General features: G+C 47.2%; 2 protein-coding genes and 1 long non-coding RNA gene across 7 annotated transcripts in view; all 3 read right to left on the minus strand.

The window, feature by feature from the left end:
* SPOCK2 (SPARC (osteonectin), cwcv and kazal like domains proteoglycan 2) overlaps positions 1–5,578 on the minus strand; it is a 30,095-nt gene extending 24,517 nt beyond the window's left edge. Inside the window, exons 1-2 of the mRNA XM_032256288.1 lie at positions 5,497–5,578; positions 4,637–5,110 (exon numbers count right to left, since the gene is read on the minus strand). Coding sequence (XP_032112179.1) covers positions 4,637–4,825 — 189 coding nt within the window. The 5' untranslated portion in view covers positions 4,826–5,110; positions 5,497–5,578. The remainder of the gene's footprint in view (positions 1–4,636; positions 5,111–5,496) is intronic.
* A 3,514-nt stretch (positions 5,579–9,092) lies between these two features.
* LOC116535383 lies at positions 9,093–9,810 on the minus strand. Its single transcript, XR_004262179.1, has 2 exons — positions 9,584–9,810; positions 9,093–9,272 (listed from the first exon to the last, which is right to left on the minus strand). It is a non-coding gene; the product is annotated as an uncharacterized LOC116535383 (long non-coding RNA).
* A 3,679-nt stretch (positions 9,811–13,489) lies between these two features.
* The window catches only part of ASCC1 (activating signal cointegrator 1 complex subunit 1), a 133,158-nt gene continuing 127,468 nt past the window's right edge, over positions 13,490–19,179 (minus strand). For all 5 annotated transcript variants that reach the window (XM_032256294.1, XM_032256290.1, XM_032256292.1 and 2 more), the window contains exon 10: positions 13,490–14,417. In XM_032256294.1, the coding sequence (XP_032112185.1) occupies positions 14,301–14,417 (117 nt within the window). In that variant the 3' untranslated portion in view covers positions 13,490–14,300. The remainder of the gene's footprint in view (positions 14,418–19,179) is intronic.

Below are 19,179 nucleotides of genomic sequence, written 5' to 3' on the forward strand. Positions count from 1 at the left end.
GGGGAGGGGAGGGTGCTGGCTTCCCATGCTCTCAGGCCGCTGCAAGACTGGAGTAGCATACAACAGCCTCTCCAGGCAAAGAGGGCTCTTCTCTCCCTCTCTTACAAGGCTTGGCATCTCACTGGGTGTTCAAGAGCCCCTCACTCTGCTGACACTGCTCCAGTTAGAAGTCAGGGCGGAGGGGAAGACAGGGAAAGGCCTACCCTCCCATCCTTAAACCCCAGTTGTTGTTGTTGTTGTTATATATTTTTTTTAGTCGTTTTATCTGGCAGAGGACCCAAACCCAATTATGAAATCCATCCTGACCCACTTTTGGGTTCTTCTCACACACCCACACTTACCCTCAGAAATCAGCGCAGTGCATCCCCACATTCACGCTAGTTTAGGTGTGTGGGGTGGGAAGGAGGGCAGGGTGGTCAGGAGGGAGCCCCTTTGTGGCTACTTGCTTTCTTGGTGTTCCTAAACACACGAGACTCATATGTAGCCAGCAGGTAATAATACCCCTGGACCAGACCCCAGGATCATGATGAAGTCCCTGGAATACAGGGGGCTCAGATCTGTAGTGAATGATTGAGAGTGAATGTGCAGTAATGTCTTTCTCACAGGGACAGGCATGGTGTCCTGGTGTCCTGAGGACCTATCTGGTGGGTTTTCCATAGGGGAGGAGTATAGTACCTGCTCTGGAAGCTCTCCAGCCCTCTGACAAGGTACCTTCAGGCCTACGAGTCTTTTTCAGTTCCCTAGTCTGAAACCAAAGCTCAGCAGGCTTATGTGATGTGTCCGGCATCCTGGGGCCAGTCAGCAGCATAGCCCAAACCTGCACCCAGGCCAGAGCTGTCCCAGCACACTGCACCCCAGCCCCTCCTGGGTGGAGAGCTGCCTCTGGAGGGTTGCTAGGCCAGGGTGGGGAGCAGGCTATGGGCAGGCTGCTGGAGACTCTAGGGGCTTTGGTCCACCTTCCTCAGAGGTGCCACTTCTACTAGGGGCATCCTTGGAGACTCAGAGGACATGAGCCTTTGTTCTTAGACTTTATACTTCAGGGTAGACCCTTCCTTCTTACGTTTGCCTAGGGTGAGGCCTAGAATTCCCTGAAAAGCAAAATTGAGTGAGATGACTTGGATTCAAATCTCAGCTCTGCCTTTTACTAGCTATTTGACCTTTGGGTACATTACTTCTCTGTGCCTCAGTTTCTACAACCATAAAATGGTAGGCTGGAAAGAAACAACTATCTCCCACGTCATTGAGAGGCACAAGAAACCACTGCAATTAAAGTACTTTCCATAGGGATTGGCAGACGTGAATGCTCACTGCACCAGGGATTCAACTTATATGAACTGTGAGCCTCCCAGGTGCCAAGCACTGTGCTAGACACTCATAAATATAATGAAAATTTCATGGAAGTGGAGTACAAAGTAGAGAAGAGCCAAGAAGAAAGAGAACAATCGGTTCTTTGTAGCCAAGCTCTGTGGAGTCTGCCCTGAAGAATGCTGTGTAATGGGCCTGTCTCCTCCAAGTGTCCATCCCTCAAGGTCCTAGACCTGTTCCAAAGACCTGCATTAAATTCCACCCACTTGTGCAGGGAGTGAATTGGGAGGTAGAAACATCGGGGAGCAGGGCTTGGAAAAGCCCAGAACTGCCAGGGCAGGGCACAGTTAGATCTGTGGGCTAGGGAGCCAGGTGGAGTCCACAACCTCCCCGCTCCTCTGCCAGGAATCCCCTCCTCCCTGGCAGCCAGGCACTCAGCATTAGAAGAGATCTACCCAGGCACAGGCTGTGAGAGCCCTGAGCCCACTGGAGGGGAGGATTACTCAACTGGTAAATCCTGCCTTCCCTATAATCCTGGTGCTCAGAGAAAGACGCTAAGCTGCACTCCCTCTCAACCAGCTCTGACCAATTCCAAACTGAAGCAACTCCCCAAGTTTTCTTGCTCTTCTTCCCTCTCCTGACCCTTTCAACATAATTCTCTCATCTTCCCCTTTCAGTTCCAACCACACTGTTTACTGAGGCATTTCCCTCCCAATCCCGTTCCCCAAGAGTATCCCATTCCTCCTGCTTGCCTCCACCCTACCAGGCAAATGGGGGACCCTGTGCCATTTTGGGATTGATTATGAACAAGGTCCCATTTCAACCTAGCAACCCCTTAGGGGTTCAAATAAAATTCCCACCTCTCCTTTGAGGAACCAAGGAGCATATTTTCCAAAGAGCTGGGCTGATGGAAACAGAAAGCCCATTGCTACTGGGCCCAGTTAAGAGCACCTTTAGCCCTCAGGTGGGAAGTGGGGCTTCTTCTGGCAGAAGAGGGATGAGTTTCTAGTGCCAGTGGGGTCCCTGTGTACTGTCTGTGCATTGCACAACTTCAGGGGGCACTATTCCTATTGTGACACCCCTAGAGTTATGCAATGCAGTGGCTCTGAGCTAGCAGCCTCCTTCCTGCCTTTCTGCAGAGGCTGTCAACAGATCCCCAGGGCCAGGCCCTCCTGTCCAGCCTTCTTTGTCCTACTTCTCTCTCCTGTCTGCTGGCAGCCAGAGCCACCTTAAGTGGGGTTTTAGAGGACATCTACCCTACAAAAGCCTGGGGCTACCAAAATCAACACAGTCCCTAAAGCTTTCTGGCAAATCTTACACGGGTAAGTCCTGAAGACTTTCAAATGTAGTGCCTTTCTTCTGACGAGCATGGGAGGAAGGGGGAAGTAGTTGGCACCAATACAGGGAGACAGGTGGGCAGCCCAGTGCCATGGGGTCAAGCAGTAAATCATTTATTCTTACCCACCGAGCTGGCTATTGGAAGCAGGTGAAAGAAGGGAGGTGGGGAGGAATCTTTTATTTTTAAACCTTTCCTGTTCTGATTAAGCATTTCTTTTCCTCTGACCTTCACTGGTCCCATTTTGGCAGATCAAACAGCCAGCGAGTCGGAGGGAGGCCCAGGCCAGTGACACATGGATTCCGGATGGGCCAGCCTGCTGCCGCCCCCTCGCTGCTATGGCCGGGCTGCTTCCCAGGCAGCGGCAGGAGACTGCGGCTCATCTGCGCCGGGCCTGCAGGTGCCTCGGGAAGCCCTCGCGGGGCTCCAGGCTCCTGTGGCTGGACGGGTCGCAAGTGGGGCGAAGGAGGAGACAAGCAGCCCATCGGGGGTCCCCGGCCACTCAGCCTGGAGACCTGGCTGCCCGTGGTTCCTGCTGTTCCTCCGTGAATTACAACCTGCCAGTTTGACTTTGGGGAGAAACAGTCACTTGTCTGAGGATAACAAAAAGATCCAAATCTCTGCCTCTTCCCATTACTTGGCTGGATAGCCTAGGAAGCATGTGTGTTTTAAACAAATTTCCAAGGAACTTGTGGATGCACACAGTTTAAGAGAAAACGGGAGAGGTCGTGGTGTGGCCTGCGTTGTACTGGGTGGGTCCGACAAGGGAATCTGGGGAAGGAGGAGAAAGGACCGCGGTCCTAGAAGAGGTTTTCTGGGGTCAGGGCGGCGGTGAGCACCAGGTCGCCAGGAGAAGCCAGCATCTCCTCTAGCGCATCCGGCCCCATCCCCCACAGCACCCCCTGCGTTCTCGGGGTCCAGCCACACCCTCCACCCGCTCTGCCTCACCCCTGCCTCCCCAGCCCCAACCCGGCCAGGCAGGGAGGAAGGAGCCGGCCCCGCCGGGCCGCCGCCTGCGACTTCCCCTCTGATCCACAGGTGCCGGTAAACAAAGTGCCGCAGCCGCACCCCCCGCCCCCACCTCGCAGAGTTTGGCTCAAGGTTACGCCGGGGTTCGGGTGGTGCCCGCCGGGGGGCCCCCAGACCCAGCTTCTGGGATCTCCCCAGCTTCTCAAGCCCACCGGGTCGAGTGCCTTCTTCCGGCTCGGCTCCGAGCTGCTCCCCTTGCTCCAGGCTGGATTCCCCCGTGAAAGGTTGGTCTGGGAAAACCCACCTGGGTCCTCGAGCGCCCCTCTGCACGGGGACCCCAGCCCTGGCTCCGGTGGCCACCCTGGGGCGGCCTCGGGCATCTTCTCCCCGTTGCTGCCCACCCCCGACCCCCACGCCCCGCACGGACACGCCTTCCACCATCTCGCCTAGGAGGGTTGCTGGGACCCCCCAACCCAGAGCCCCGGCCACGCTCCCGTCCCCTGCTGTTCTCCTGCAAAGCCCACGGTGGGAACAGAGGGCACCGCGCGAGCCGATGCCACCCTCCCTGCCGGCCCCACCCAGACCTGCCGGTGCTGCAGTGCCCCGTATGTGCAGCCTGCAGCATTCCCGCGGCTGGGGCAGGCCCGGGGGCGGCTCGCACAAGGCAGCGGGGGGAGCGGGTCGGGGTCCAGTCGTAGCCAGAGTCCGGATACCGCCCCCCGCCCCGCACCCCTTCCCGCTCCCGGACTGCAGGGGAGACCCCAAAGCGCGCGCCCCCGGAGCGTCCGGCGGGTGTGGGGCTGGGGGTCATGGGGTTGGGGGTCCCAGGGCCGCCAGCCCCAGCCGCAGGGACAGGGGAGGGGCGCTGGGCTGTGCCCTCCACCGTGCTGTTTATTCTCCGGGTAATTAGCTGGCCGGGCTGCGGAGCCTCGGACTGCGACGTTTGGCAGCTGCTCACGCAGACCCCGGAGCTTCCTCCCCGAACCGCAACCCCGGGCCTCTGCCCTGGCGGCCCTGCGGACTTACGTCTCGGAAGCGGTTCCAGTGCTTGATCTTGCCGCTGTATTGCGAGATGGACGACAGCCATTGCTCGTCCTCCATGAAATTGCCAGGGGTCTCACCCTCCTTGAGCCCCTTGGCGTCGCCTTCGGCCAGGGCTGTCGCGGCCAGGAGCAGCAGCGGCAGCACCAGCTGCCCGCAGCCCGGGGCGCACATCGTGGTCCGGGTTCGACTTGAGGGGTCCTGACTTCTGCAGTATTTTAATGTCCTTCTTCCCACCCTGCTGCTGGAGAAGCGCACGCGGCTGTCCTCAGCCCTCCTCCCGCGGTCTGCCTCCGGTGACTGGCGGAGAGTGGGTCGCGGCTGAAATGTGACCTGGTTAGGAGATGCACTTGTCTGAAAAAGCCCAGCACTGGCCGCGGAAAGGGAGAGAGAATCAGAGAGGCTGCGCCAGCAGGGGCTGTAACTGTAGCATCAGCATCACGTTTGACATCATCATACCTGGTTTAAAAAAAAAAAAGAGAGAGAGAGAGAGAGAGAGTGGGTAGATTTCAAAGCGAAGCGCTCGCTGGGTGAGAGCGCCAAACGCCAGCCAGCCGCAGCGGGGCCCAGCCCAGCGTGGCACACAGGGAGTTGCAGACCAGGAAATCAGAATCCCGAGATGTCCCTGAGCTCCCTCCAAGGATGGGGAGTACGAAGGGCCCCAGGATCTCCCCGGGGAAGATGGGATGGGGAAGAGGGCACAAAACTCTCCGGTTACAAAGCCAGGCAGGCTCAGGTGTCGGAAAGGGAATTTGGCCAGACACTGCTTTTCTCCCCTTGCCTCCCACCCAGAGGGGCCTGCGCCACAGCCCTGACAGCTGGCTTCCAGCGAGTTACAGCTCTACCGTAATGGGTGGCTTCGTTAAGACAAAAGCCGTATAACAACTGGTTGCTCAGCACCATTGCTCCCCAGCGGCTCCACGTTTCGCAAGGCAAGGCCTCAGCACTGAGTGGCTGGTGAAATAGAGGCAGATGTCCTCCTCCCCAAGCAGCTGTTTAGGGGCTGTCACCCCTTTTGTTAGCTCTTCCTAGGACAACCCTAAAAGGCAAATGTCTGACCATTTCAACTGCCTTGGAGGCTGCAAATTTGAAAAAGGCATATTTACATACAGTTTTTTGACTTCAATTTAGTTTGAATAAGCCACTGGAGAAGCTGCGAAGGGGTGCGTGTGTGTGTGTGTGTGTGTGTGTGTGTGTGTGTGTGTGTGTGTGTGTGTGTGTGTAGTGGGGGAGTGCTGGTTTTGTTTGAGGTGTTTCTGGTTTTGTTAAAATTGTGACCCTTCTTATTGCCTGTAGATTTGAATGTTGGCATGACAGTGGGTAAGGCTGGAGGCTGGCCACAGTCCCAGGATCACAGCATAAATGGGGAGAGGTTTACATTTCAAATACATTAAAGAGGAAACAGGTCATCTGATGAGACAAAATGTACTGAACTTTTGGTACCCAAGCCCTAGATTGTGTTTTTATTAAAAAACAAACAAACAACAACAACAACAAAAGTTAGCTGCTGTGATCTAAACAATAATAATTTAAAAGGCAATGATCTTAAAAACATGATCTTAATCAGTAGGAAAAAACACAGCTGACAAGGTTCCTCGTCACCCTGAATCGGGCCTGTCTGGGAACTCAATGCCTCAGTGGCTAAGGCTGGAGTCCTGCTGGGAAAACAGAAAACAATAGCTCCCTTTCCGTGTTTTCTTGTTCCCTTTGCCGTTGGATTTAGTGGTGGTGCTGCAGTGAGGCCCTGGCCATTGGCATCTTCATCTCACAGTGATAAAGCATTCTTCCTGGGTGTGTCCTGGCGCTGTACAGTGAGAGAGCACGGCTTGCTGTCATGGAGACTGGGGGACAGAATCCCATTTACTGGCTGGATGCTTGAGCAATTACCTATTTTCTATCTAAAATTAATAATACCACCATTAAAACTGCTGTAAAACAAAAGCAAAATTACATACTAAGTATCTGGGCATAATGGGCATGTTTTTAAAAGTTAACCTTCCCTCTGATTGGGAAGAGAAGGCTATGGTGTCCCATAGTTTTGAAGATTTACCAAAATTTGCCATCTTTTCCACCATCTCAATCCTACAATCCTAGGTTGTTTTTATTGTTTGTTGGCCTTTTGTTTTTAGCAAAGCTAACTATGTATCTCTAAGGCAGAGAAGAAAGGTACCAGATACCATAGCTCTCCCATTCCTGTTATATCTTAGGCGCTTCTAGAGTTACCAAAGTTGCTGAATAAAGAGTTTAGAAAGGTGCTGTCAAGATGCCCATCAATATGACAACAACTGTCTCCAGACTCTGAGGATTAAAATGGCTCCCACAGTTCCAGGTAGCTTCTCCAGTGGGGTTTGCCTTTCTGTAGCACCTTCAGGCTGGGTCAATACTAGTCTTGTGTTGAAAGCTAATCAACAACAGTTCAGTCCCGTTACTTAAGCCAACAGTAATGCTATTTAGGAAGAAGAACCCAAATTTCCAGATGACTGGTGTAAAAGTTGTAGGAAATGGCCAATAGTTTTAGTTTAAAAAGAGGGAAAAAAAAGAGCCAGGTGTGCTGACTCACACCTGTAATCTCAGCACTTTAGGAGGCTAAAAGGCAGGAGGATGGCTTGAGCCTAGGAGTTCCAGACCAGCTGGGGCAACATAGCAAGACCCTATCTTTATATAAAATGAAAAAAAATTAGCCAGGTTGCACCGTGCCTGTGGTTCCAGTTACTCAGAGGCTGATGCGACGAGGATGTTTGAGCCTGGGAGTTCAAGGCTGCACTGAACTAGGATCGCGCCACTGCACTCCAGCTGAAGAAACAGAGTGAGACTCTCAAAAGAAAACAAAAAAGAATAAAAAGAAAAGGTTTTTCCTTTTTTTTTTTTTTTTTTTTTTTTAGACAGAGTCTTGCTCTGTCACCCATGCTGGAGTACAGTGGCATGATCTCGGCTCACTGAAACCTCTGCCTCCCAGGTTCAAGCGATTCTCCTGCCTCAGCCTCCCGAGTACCTGGGATTACAGGCACCCGCCACCACGTCCCGCTAAGTTTTGTATTTTTGGCAGAGATGGGGATTCACCATATTGGCCAAGCTGGTCTCAAACTCCTGACTTCAAGTGATCTGCCTGCCTTGGCCTCCCAAAGTGCTGGGATTACAGCCTGGTTTTCCTAATTTTTGAAAGAATTACTGGCAGGTCAGCCTTTTCAAAACAATGGCCCCAAACATGAGGAGCCTCTAGGTATATGTGTTAAGTGGTACATATATTTTACACATTTTTCTGTTTGCACTTAATATTTAGCAATTACAAAACGGAGAAAGAGAAACCTTAGTTTTCTAGTAAGAAACCCAAATTGAATACATCTTAAAAACCATTTAATTCCATTTCTAGATGACCCTACAAGTACAAAAAGATAAATGCACCAAGATGACTGAATCCAGAATTGTTCATAACAGCCCAACCTGGAAACCAGCTCAATGTCCATTAGCCAGGAACTACCTAGCTAAAGGAGAAAACATACCTCTAACAGACTAGTGTGCAGACATTAAAAATAATAATGTAGATCTGTATCTATTAAAAACCAATATGATCCACTATGTATTGCTGGGTGAGAAAAGCTCGTTATACAAGATCACATATAACAGGATCTCATTTGGAAGCGTAGTATAATGTGGCTATTCTCAAACTTTCTGGAATCTGGAGCCCTTAACACTAAAAAAATTACTGAGGGCCCCAAAGAACTTTTATTTTAGTTATATATTTATATATACACATACATATATAGATATTTACTGTATTTGAAAATCAAACTAAGAATTTAAAAATTTTAAAATAAGAATGTACCCGTTTCATATTTAACAGAATAGTTTATGAAAAACAACTGTCTCTACCCCTCCCCCAGTTAGTAAGAGAGTAGCACTGTTTTACATTTTTACAAATCTCTTTAGTGTCTGGTTCAGAAGAAGACGGGTAGAGTCTCACATAAGCTTCTGCATTACAGCAAGTGTATGTCGCCGAGGCTGCCGTAACAAAGTACCACGGACTGGGTGGCTTCAACAACAGACAATTATTTTCTCACAGTTCTGGAGTCTTGGGGTTTAAGATCAAGCTGGTGTAGCTTTGGTTTCTCCTAAGCCCTCGCTTCTCGGCTTGCAGGATGGCTGCCTTCCTGCTGTGTCCTCAGTCTTTCCTCTGTGCACGCACTAGTCTGGTGTCTCTTTGTGCGTCCAAATTCGCTCTTCTTGTAAAGACACCAGACAGATTGGATTAGGGCTGACCCTAACAGCCTCATTTTAACCTAATGACCCCACTAAAAGCCCAATCCCCAAATAGTCACATTCCGAGGTTCTAGGAGTTAGAGATTCAACATGTAGATTTTGGGTGGTCATGACAGCCTACAGCAGCAGGTATAAATGAAAATAGCTAGCAAGAGCACAGTAGAAGCACTCACAGCAAACTGAGTTAATCTCTTAAAACACATATATTTAGACCCTAAACCTACAAATTTACAATATTCTAGAACACAAATGTACACACTCACACAATTCCACTAACCATCAGGGTGATGCCACCATGTCACAGAGCCTCTGGAAAACTCCACTGAACACTCCTGAGAGAATGAGTTAAAAAGGCACATAGCACCTCAGTATTTTTTTTTTTTTTTTTTGAGACGGAGTTTCGCTCTTGTTACCCAGGCTGGAGTGCAATGGCGCGATCTCGGCTCACTGCAACCTCCGCCTCCTGGGTTCAGGCAATTCTCTTGCCTCAGCCTCCTGAGTAGCTGGGATTACAGGCACACACCACCATGCCCAGCTAATTTTTTGTATTTTTAGTAGAGACGGGGTTTCACCATGTTGACCAGGATGGTCTCGATCTCTTGACCTCGTGATCCACCCGCCTCGGCCTCCCAAAGTGCTGGGATTACAGGCTTGAGCCACCGCGCCCGGCTGCACCTCAGTATTTTTATGAAAACAGTTTGGACCTCCTTGTAGACATCCCCTAAGAGGTTCCTGGGGAGTCCTGGAAGTCCAAAGACCACACTGAGAGCTGCTGGTATAAGCTTTATGACGTAAGGCAATTTTTTTTTTTCTTTTTTTTGAGACAGGGTCTCACTCATTATCACCTAGGCTGGAGTGCAGTGATGTGAGCATGGCTCACTGCAGCCTTGCCCTCCTGGGCTCAACTGATCCCACCTCAGCCTCTGAAGTAGCTGGGAATAGAGTCGCATGCCACCATGCCTGGCTAATTTTCTTTTGTAGAGACAGGGTGTCACCATGTTGTCCAGGCTGGTGTTGAACCCCTGGGCTTAAGCGATCCTCTTGCCTCCCCAAAGCGCTAGGATTACAGGTGTGAGCCACTGCCCCCAACTTTAAGAAAAATTTCTTTACCTTGTTAACCCTCAGTTTGTAAAATGAGGATAATATTACATACTTAAGTTGGCTGTTGAAAAGATTGATGTAAAAATAAATGACAAATGTGAGCACACCACTAATGTTATCTGTTATTTGTGAAAAATTTCTTAATTTCTCATATTTGATATATGTTTAAATGTATAGGGAGTAATTACCTCTGGATGCTACCATTTATTTTCTTTTATTATTTATTCATTTTTTATAGAGACGGGGTCTTGCTAGTTTGCCCATGCTGGTCTTGAACTCCTGGCTTCAAGCGAACCTCTGGTTTCAGCCTCCCATTTGAATTGAAGTATAACACACACTGACAAAAGCACAAAGCATAAGCTTGATGATTTTTCACAAAGTAAACTTGTCTTTGTTTAAAGGACATTTTACCAAAAAAAAAAACTTTTAATAAAAACCGTAACAGCAGCCACTTTCCTCGCTTCTAGCAGCATGGGCTTGAACATTCATGCTCCCCGTGGTATCGAGATGGAAGCTGACAAGTGCTCCACTGATGCAACTCATACACCTCTAGTGCCGCTGGGTTCCCTGAGCTCAGGGACAGTGAGCTCCAGCACAGTGCAAGGGCAAACCGGAACCAAATCTGAATTATTACGATGCTGGATTCTACTCAATGCCCAGTTTAGGAAAAGCTAGAGCACGCTTTAAAAATAATCATTATAAGTAACATTTATAATGTGTCCAAAGTAAAAATTACTCTCCATAACAAAGTTCCATGTATAACAATTCACAAATTCTGTGAAAAAGCAAGTGAGAGATTTGTTTCCCTCTTCCTCTTAGAGGAATTGAGGGTGAAGTCAGTGCCTCAAGAGCTGGCTGGAGCAGTGTTAGATACAATGAACTATTTCAGTGTAGAATGAATTACAAAATGGTAACATGAAGGAAGGTCTGACTGTAAGCACAGCAGCAGCAAATCCTCCAACATTTACCCCATTGTCATTTGGTGAGAGGAAGTATGAATCTAGAAGAATTCTTTTCTAACCCTAGCTCTAACCCTTTTAATGTTGCTAACATTTTGCTTTCTCGTGAAAGTTCACATCAAAACTATCTGTTACTCCCTCTTCCACAACAGCAATGAAAACTGTATTTCCAAAGAGCTACGCTGTCCCCAAAACTAGAATACAGACTTCATAATTTTGTGTGTGTGTGTGTGTGTGTGTGTGTGTGATGGAGTCTTGCTCTGTAGCTCACGCTGGAGTGAGGTGGTGCAATCTCAGCTCACTGCAACCTCCGCCTCCTGGGTTCTGGTTCAAGCAATTCTCCTGCCTCAGCCTCCCAAGTAGCTGGGATTGCAGACACGTGCCACCATACCCAGCTAATTTTTTTTTTTTTTTTTTGTATTTTTAGTAGAGACGGCGTTTCACCATGTTGGCCAGGCTGATCTTGAACTCCTGACCTTGTGATCCACCCACCTCAGCTTCCCAAAGTGCTGGGATTACTGACATGAGCTACTGTGCCCAGCAGAAAGAACATTTTATCTCTGCCTACCAAAGCATGTGAAAAAAAGGAAAAATTTTTAAATTTTTTAATTTAAAAAAGTTCCAATTCTACCAATACCTACCAACTTACAAAAGTCTAGAGAACACAAAAATACAAAAGTGCACCTTCCGTTAACCACCAGACTGATGACGCTGTCATGTCACGAGACTCTGGAAAACCCCACTGTACAACCTGTGAGAGAATGAGAGGGAAAAAGGCAAACAACTTGGGAAGAATTACTTAACAAGTCTTAGGGAAGAGTAATCACTAAATTCTCAATAACACAATTTCCAGTTCTATTTACAATTTGGTATTTAGGCCCTGTGTGGTGGCTCACACCTGTAATCCTAACACTTTGGGAGGCCAAGGTGGGAGGATGGCTTGAGCCCAGCAGGAGTTTGAGACCAGCCTGGGCAACACAGTGAAATCCCAGCTCTACAAAAAAAAATTTTTTTTTAAAGTAGCCAGGCATGGTGGTGCCCACCTGTAGTCCCAGCTGCTCGGCAGGCTGAGATGAGAGGACAGCTTGAGCCCAGGAGGTCAAGGTTGCAGTGAGCTGTGATTGTGCCACTGCACTCCAGAGAGGGTGACAGAGTGAGACCCTGTATCACAAAAAAAAAAAAAACAAAAACTATAAAAAAAAAATTAGTATTCAATATATAGAGCTAAATTTTCCAAAGACAAAATTAAAAAAAAAAAACTACAAAGATAAGTCGTAAGTCTCAGACACCCCCCAAAAGAAGTGACATTTACTTCCTGGCTGAGGTTGCCCAGTGGCTTGTCAGAAATAAACCAATGAGAGAGTGCAGGCACACCAAGATGAGACGGGGCGTAAACTCCACAGTCGGCTTCATAATTCAGCACTATCCCTGGAGCACATTCCCAAGTGCCATCTAACAACCTGAGGTGAGGTAAAATCTCAGTTTATATAGAAAATGAATATCCAGTAGAAAAAAAGAGGCCTTCTGGGAAAAAAAAAAAAAATTATCCTTGCAGATGCTAGTACTAACGTAAGTCCTCCATGAATGATCTGGCTATGCTAGTGAATAAGCGAGGGCAACATTGTATCCCAACACAGGAAGGGGGTCAAATTCAAATGATGTGATCATACTAACAGGAAAACTGTTTAAACATTCATTTATTCACAAGTGATTCGTGCAGTCCCAATAAAAAATCTCAGTGTTAGACAGTCCTCACAATGTAGCGACTTAACACAAAGTTCAGAAGCAGACTTAAAGAATAGAAAGAAAGAAAGAATCAAGATAAGAATAAGGAGGGAGAGGACATGGAGGGAGGAAGAATGTGAGGAGGGAGGAAGAATGTGAGGAGAGAGGAGTGGGAGGCTCAGGCTCCCCAGCATTCCCCCTGGAAGGATGGGGGCAACTGCTGGGAATACCCACTCCCTCTGCTGGTCCGTGGTGAGGAAGGAGTGAGTGCCTCCTGGGGCTGACATTCTTCCAGGCAACTCTGCACAGTCCTGGTGATACCATCAGTTTGTTTTGCTGCTGCCTTGAAAAGTAAACAGAAAAAAGCTATAATACTGCAACTCTAACAGGGGCATGGGAAGGCGAAGGTGGGGATGGGTGAAGGAACAGGAATCCAACAAATAATAAGAGGACAACCTTGGCCAGGGTGCAGTGGCTCACGCCTCTAATTCCAACACTTTGGGAGGCCAACGCGTGCAGATCACAAGGTCAGGAGTTCGAGACCAGCCTGGCCAATGTGGTGAAACCCCATTTCTACTAAAAACACAAAGATTAGCCAGGTGTTGTGGCAGGCACCTGTAGTCCCAGCTACTCGGGAGGCTGAGGTAGGAGAATCGCTTGAGCCTGGGAGGTGGAGGTTGCAGTGAGCAGAGATCGCGCCACTGCACTCCAGCCTGGGCAACAAAGCGAAACTCTGTCTCAAAAAAAAAAAAAAAAACTGACAAACTTTGGTAGGAAAATGATAAACCAAGCAAAGTGAAAGGCAAAACCTTTAATAGTTATTTTGTTAAAGATAAAATTCTGGGTAGTAAAGGAATTAAAGGCAGAGTCTCAAAGAGATATTTGCACACCCGTGTCTGTAATAGCATTTCTCCCAATAGTCAAGAGGAAGCAAGCCGTGTTCACTGATAGACAAACAGTGTGGTATACACATGTAACTGAACATTCGATTATATGTTATAATACAGGAAGGAAATCCTGCCACCTGACATGACATGGATGAACCCGGAGGACATTATGCTAAGTGAAATAAGCCAGTCACAAAAAGACAAGTAACTATGATTCCACTTATATGGAATACTGAGAATACTCAAAACCACAGAGACAGAAAGTAGAATGGTGGCTGCGGGGGGACAGGCAGAGTGGGAATTACTCTTTAATGGGCACAGTTTCCGTTGTACAAGTTGAGAAGCCTGTGGAGATGGATGGGAGTGACGGCTGCACAGCATTATGAATGTATTAACAGTTAACGTTATTGAACTGTGCACTTAAAATGGTAAAGACAGTAAGTTTTATGAGTATTTTACCAGAATTTAAAAATTAAAAGGAAGACAACCAGAAAGAATACACTAAGGGTTACAGGTACAAGTTCTCCTTATGCCCACCACCATCTTGGCTGGTAGTTTGATGGCTGCAGACAGCATTAGAGGCGATGGTGAATCCATGGAGAACCACCCAGGAAAGTCACCATCCAAATGTCCACATCCCTGCTTGGCAATTAAAACGAAGACACTTTTCTTCAGCACCTGGTGAGGATGTTCAGTTTCTAGTGCTTTCCAAGATCCACCTCAAGAGAAGTCAATTTGTCCACAGGAAGCATAGTTTCCAAAGCTGTCTACTGTGAACCTCTGAGAGATATGAATTGAATTCAGCTTCAGGGAACCAAAGTAGAAGTTCTCAAACAACTGAAAAGGAAGAATAAAAACCCAGAATGAATGTTTAAAGTATAGGTGAAAATATTAAACATCAGATTCTCTTGTAAAAACACCAAACCACAACAATCCCAACAAATGTCTCATGCTTTTTCTTTTCAGTGTTTACTCTGAATAATGATCCAGGAGAGGAGGGATGGGGGTGGGAGTGAGAAAAGAACAGCCAGCTCTCCTCTCTGATTAATTCTAAAGTCTCCTCTGACAAATGCACCAGAGAAAGAGGTTCTATAAAGTCAAATCCAAAATTCATCTCTTGAGCGGATATGACCAAGAACTTGCAGCAAAAACCCCGTGGCCAAACGCTGACTCACACAGCCTGACCAGGCTGCTTCTGACTTCCAGTTACTAACCGTGCAGGGATCCCAGTTTTGTTGCACCAGGGTTAAATTTGATGTAACATATGCCTCTACCTAATCAACACCATTTGTTAGGAGTGCTGACTAAAATAAATAGAAGATAAGCCTCCTGACTCACAAGTGATTCAGACAAGCCACTGAGGGGCACGGAACATCCACATGCACAGAACAACCCGAGGGGCACTTCTACTCACCAACAAAACAAGTGCAAGTGATTACTTATCAAACACCTTTATTAACGTGAATTCAAGCCAGCAACCTAAAATACTTTTTACTATGATCCTGCACTTTAGAAAAGCTTTCAAGTGTGTCAGAGGGAGGGATGAACCATATGTACTCCAAGAGGGGCTGGACTTTGTGATTACTACATTTATAAGGCAGAACCCAAAATGACATCAGAATTCATCCCAGGAAAATGCAGCCATACTGCCTGAATGAGGAGTGTCAAAAAAGAGTGTACCTTCTTCTGTTAGGATGTAGGAACCGCTCTTTCTTAAAATGTCAATACAATCCCAAAAAGCCTTTGTTTGTTTTTTAGAGACAGGGTTTCTCACTCTGTTGCCCAGGCTGCAGTGCCCTGGATTGCAGCAGTGCAATCATAACTCGCTGCAGTCTCAACTCCTGAACTCAAGCAATCCTCCCATCTCAGCCTCCCGAAGCACGGAGATTACAGGCATGAGCCACCATGCCTGGCCCCAGTGAAACCCTGTGATACACGTACCCAAGATGCTTGAGTGGACCTTTGCACATAGGCAAGTGACTGTCTTTTCACTTATTTTTATACAACCTCCACACACATGGACTTTGGCCACCATTGCTTTTCCTCTTCCTGCAATTAATGGCCTAGCAAAATGCCTGAGGGTTCATTAAAGGCTAACTTAATGAAGCCCAGTAAATATTGATTCTTCAACATGACATCAACTTGACCCCAAAGATCTATTTATAGAGGTTGTGTGCTGCATTGTCTTGTGTTTCAGAAAGGTGATCAGCTCCTGCCTGCATTGATTTACACAATTAACTTCTCTCCCTGGCTTTGGCAGCATGCTCAAACCATATCCACCCTTTTATGTAAAGAAATTCAGCCTGAAATGGTTATCTGCTAATCCCTTTGCTGAACATTAATTTGAAGTGAAAGACACGTCACTAAGACTGACAGATTTATAGCTCTGCAAACTGAAGCCTTCCAGGTATAGAAAAGCTATAACCAAGAAGGCAATAAAAGACAATATAAAAGAAAACTAAAAGGAAACTCATAATTCTTTCAACAAGTTACTTTTTAAGGATTGGCAGCCTGTGGGTTCTCTACCTTCTTCTCTTTGTGCCCGTGTTTTCAAGTAGTGGGGAGGCCACAGTGAGGAGCTGCAAGTGACCTACCCACTGACTTCACTTTGCCTTATGCAGATGGCCTACGGACAGCGTGATCTGCCAGGGATAGTCTCCTGCTCCAGGTTTAAAGAAAGAGCAAATGTAGCAATCATGAAGTTAGCTAGGATGTGACTGCAATGAGGTAACAGAAAAATTGAGAGAGATAACTAAACATAAATTCTCACATCCACTAAGGCAAGGGCAGGCTGTGGAAAGAGTGCTGGATTCTAAATGTATGCCTGGACATGTAAGCTGCGTGACCATCGGTAGAAAACACTGCCCACTGTAATAACTACCACCGGGGCAAAAGAGCATAATGGGCAAAGATCTCATAAGAGCAAGTACAAGGCTGCGCATGGTGGCTCATGGCTGAAATCCCAGCACTTTGGGAGACCGAGGCGGGTGATCATCTAAGGTTGGGAGTTTGAGACCAGCCTGACCAACTTGGAGAAACCCCATCTCTACTGAAAATACAAAATTAGCCAGGTGTGGTGGCACATGCTTGTAATCCCCGCTACTCAGGAGGCTGAGGCAGAAGAATCACTTGAACCCAGGAGGCAGAGATTGTGGCGAGCCAAGATCACACCATTGCACTCCAGCCTGGGCAACAAGAGCAAAATTCTGTCTCAAACAAACCACCACCACCACCACCAACAACAAAGAGCAAGTACAAGTACTTTGTGTGCTCACTGTGGAGGGTTTAAAAAAATAAAAAGTACCTTGTAAACTGTAAAGTGCTATGGAAAATTAGTATTTCCATAGCAAAATGGTATTTCCATATGGTATTTCTTATGATGTTTTTAAATACCTCTCTGCCATCACTACCCTTGTGTTTATTTTACCTTTGTAAGTCACCATGTTCTTTCATACCTTTTGATAATATCACAACAAATGGATTTCTCATCCAGACATCCCTAGTGCCAGTGCCAATCTTCATGTCACCCTTCCTACCTCTGGTCTTGTCCCCTCTGTATGTTTACAATGATTTAGTAACAGATAATTAACTAGCAATCTTACTGCTTAGTTGTTTTTTTTTTAAATTTTTTATTTTTTTATTTTTTTTATTTTTTTATTTTATTTATTTATTTTTTTTTTTTTGAGACGGAGTTTCACTCTTGTTACCCAGGCTGGAGTGCAATGGCGCGATCTCGGCTCACCGCAACCTCCGCCTCCTGGGTTCAGGCAATTCTCCTGCCTCAGCCTCCTGAGTAGCTGGGATTACAGGCACACGCCACCATGCCCAGCTAATTTTTTGTAATTTTAGTAGAGACGGGGTTTCACCATGTTGACCAGGATGGTCTCGATCTCTTGACCTCGTGATCCACCCGCCTCGGCCTCCCAAAGTGCTGGGATTACAGGCTTGAGCCACCGCGCCCGGCCAAATTTTTTATTTTTTATTTTGAGATGGACTCTTGTCACCCAGGCTGGAGTGCAGTGGTGTGATCTCAGCTCACCAGTCTCTGCCTCCCAGGTTCAAGTGATTCTCCTCCCTCAGTCTCCCAAGTAGCTGGGATTACAGGCATATGCCACCACCTCCAGATAACTTTTGTATTTTTCAGTAGAGATGGGGTTTCACCAAATTGGCCAGGCTGGTGTCAAACTCCTGATCTCAAGTTATTCACCTGCCTTGGCCTCTCAAAGTGCTGAGATTTCAGGCATGAGCAACCATGCCTGGTCTGTTATATCTTTATTCTTTTTTCCCTTTTCATTTATTTTCTTAATAGAGACAGGGTCTTGCACTATGTTGCCCAAGCTGGTCTTGAACTCCTGGGCTCAAGTGATCCTCCTGTCTTGGCCTCCCTAAGTGCTGGGATTATAGCATGAGACACTGTGTCCTGCCAATGTATCTTTATTCTTAAGTCTTTCTTTTAGTTCTATCAATTATTTCTAGTGACTCACTAAAATATAAGCCCTACAGAGGAAGAAGCTGGATCCTACCATACACTGTAACATTATCTAGTAGACTGCATCTGACTGATAAATATCTGTTGGACAAAATGACAATGAAAACTAATGCTGCAGCTGTCTGTGTACATCCCCAAGTCTGGAAAGAGCAAACTGTGATATGCATTTGTCTAGACCGGATTTCAAGGTCTAATTTATAGGAATTTCTAAACAGGACTCACCAAATTATATGACCTCAAATCAAGTGGGCAGCGGACCTTTCTACATGTCTCTTATTTGTGAAAACCTAGATCTCTTTCTTAGCTTCATTCCTGATCTGGAATATTGTTGTGTACCTGATGTTATGCATTTTCATGCAAAAGAGGCACATGAAGTAGTTCTGACTCCCAAGTGCTTACCATCTCATTAGGGAGAGTGCATATCATAGGAGGGAAATGCTGATGACCTGGTGTGTCCACCTTATGAAAAGTCACTGAGTCCTTTGCTCTGTGATCTGTGTACCTTTCTGTACCTTTCTGTATGTATGCTCTACTTTAATGAAAAAAGTTTACCTAAAACAATATAGACAATAAAGGTTAAGTGTGTGAGATGAGAGGTACAGGCCATCAATAAACATAGCAAAAGGTAAGGAAACAAAGGATGCTGAGGGCAGGGGACCTAGGAAAGCAACCTGGACTAGACCAGAGCTGGGCCTTGACAAGTATGGGGCATTACACAGAGGAGAGAGGGCAGCATGCAGGCAGAAATGGGCATGGTGGGCTGGGCCAGGCTAACAGTTTAGATGTCTAGAAGGTTCCTAGAGTGAAGTAGTGAGACAGACAGAAGGAAGGAGAGTCAGATTAAGGGTGTCTAGGGGACCTGAGGGTCAAATTCACAAGTGAGACTTCATCCTACACGGTGGGGAACCACTGAAGGCTTTAGAGTAGGTTGGTGGCCCAAGATGAAAATCACATTTTAGGGAGATTAACCTGGGTGTGATGTGTCGGGCTAACTGGAGAAGGGAACAAGAGAAAGAAAAGAAAGGAGACCATGGTAGTAGTTCAGTCATGAGGGTGATGCTGAGTGTCTAAATTACAAACAGGCTGTGGGCTTGGAAACACTGGAGCAGA

This window comes from Sapajus apella, unplaced genomic scaffold, assembly GCF_009761245.1.
Source record: "Sapajus apella isolate SASKATOON/1434 unplaced genomic scaffold, GSC_monkey_1.0 scaffold94, whole genome shotgun sequence".
NCBI classification, from domain to species: Eukaryota; Metazoa; Chordata; class Mammalia; order Primates; family Cebidae; genus Sapajus; species Sapajus apella.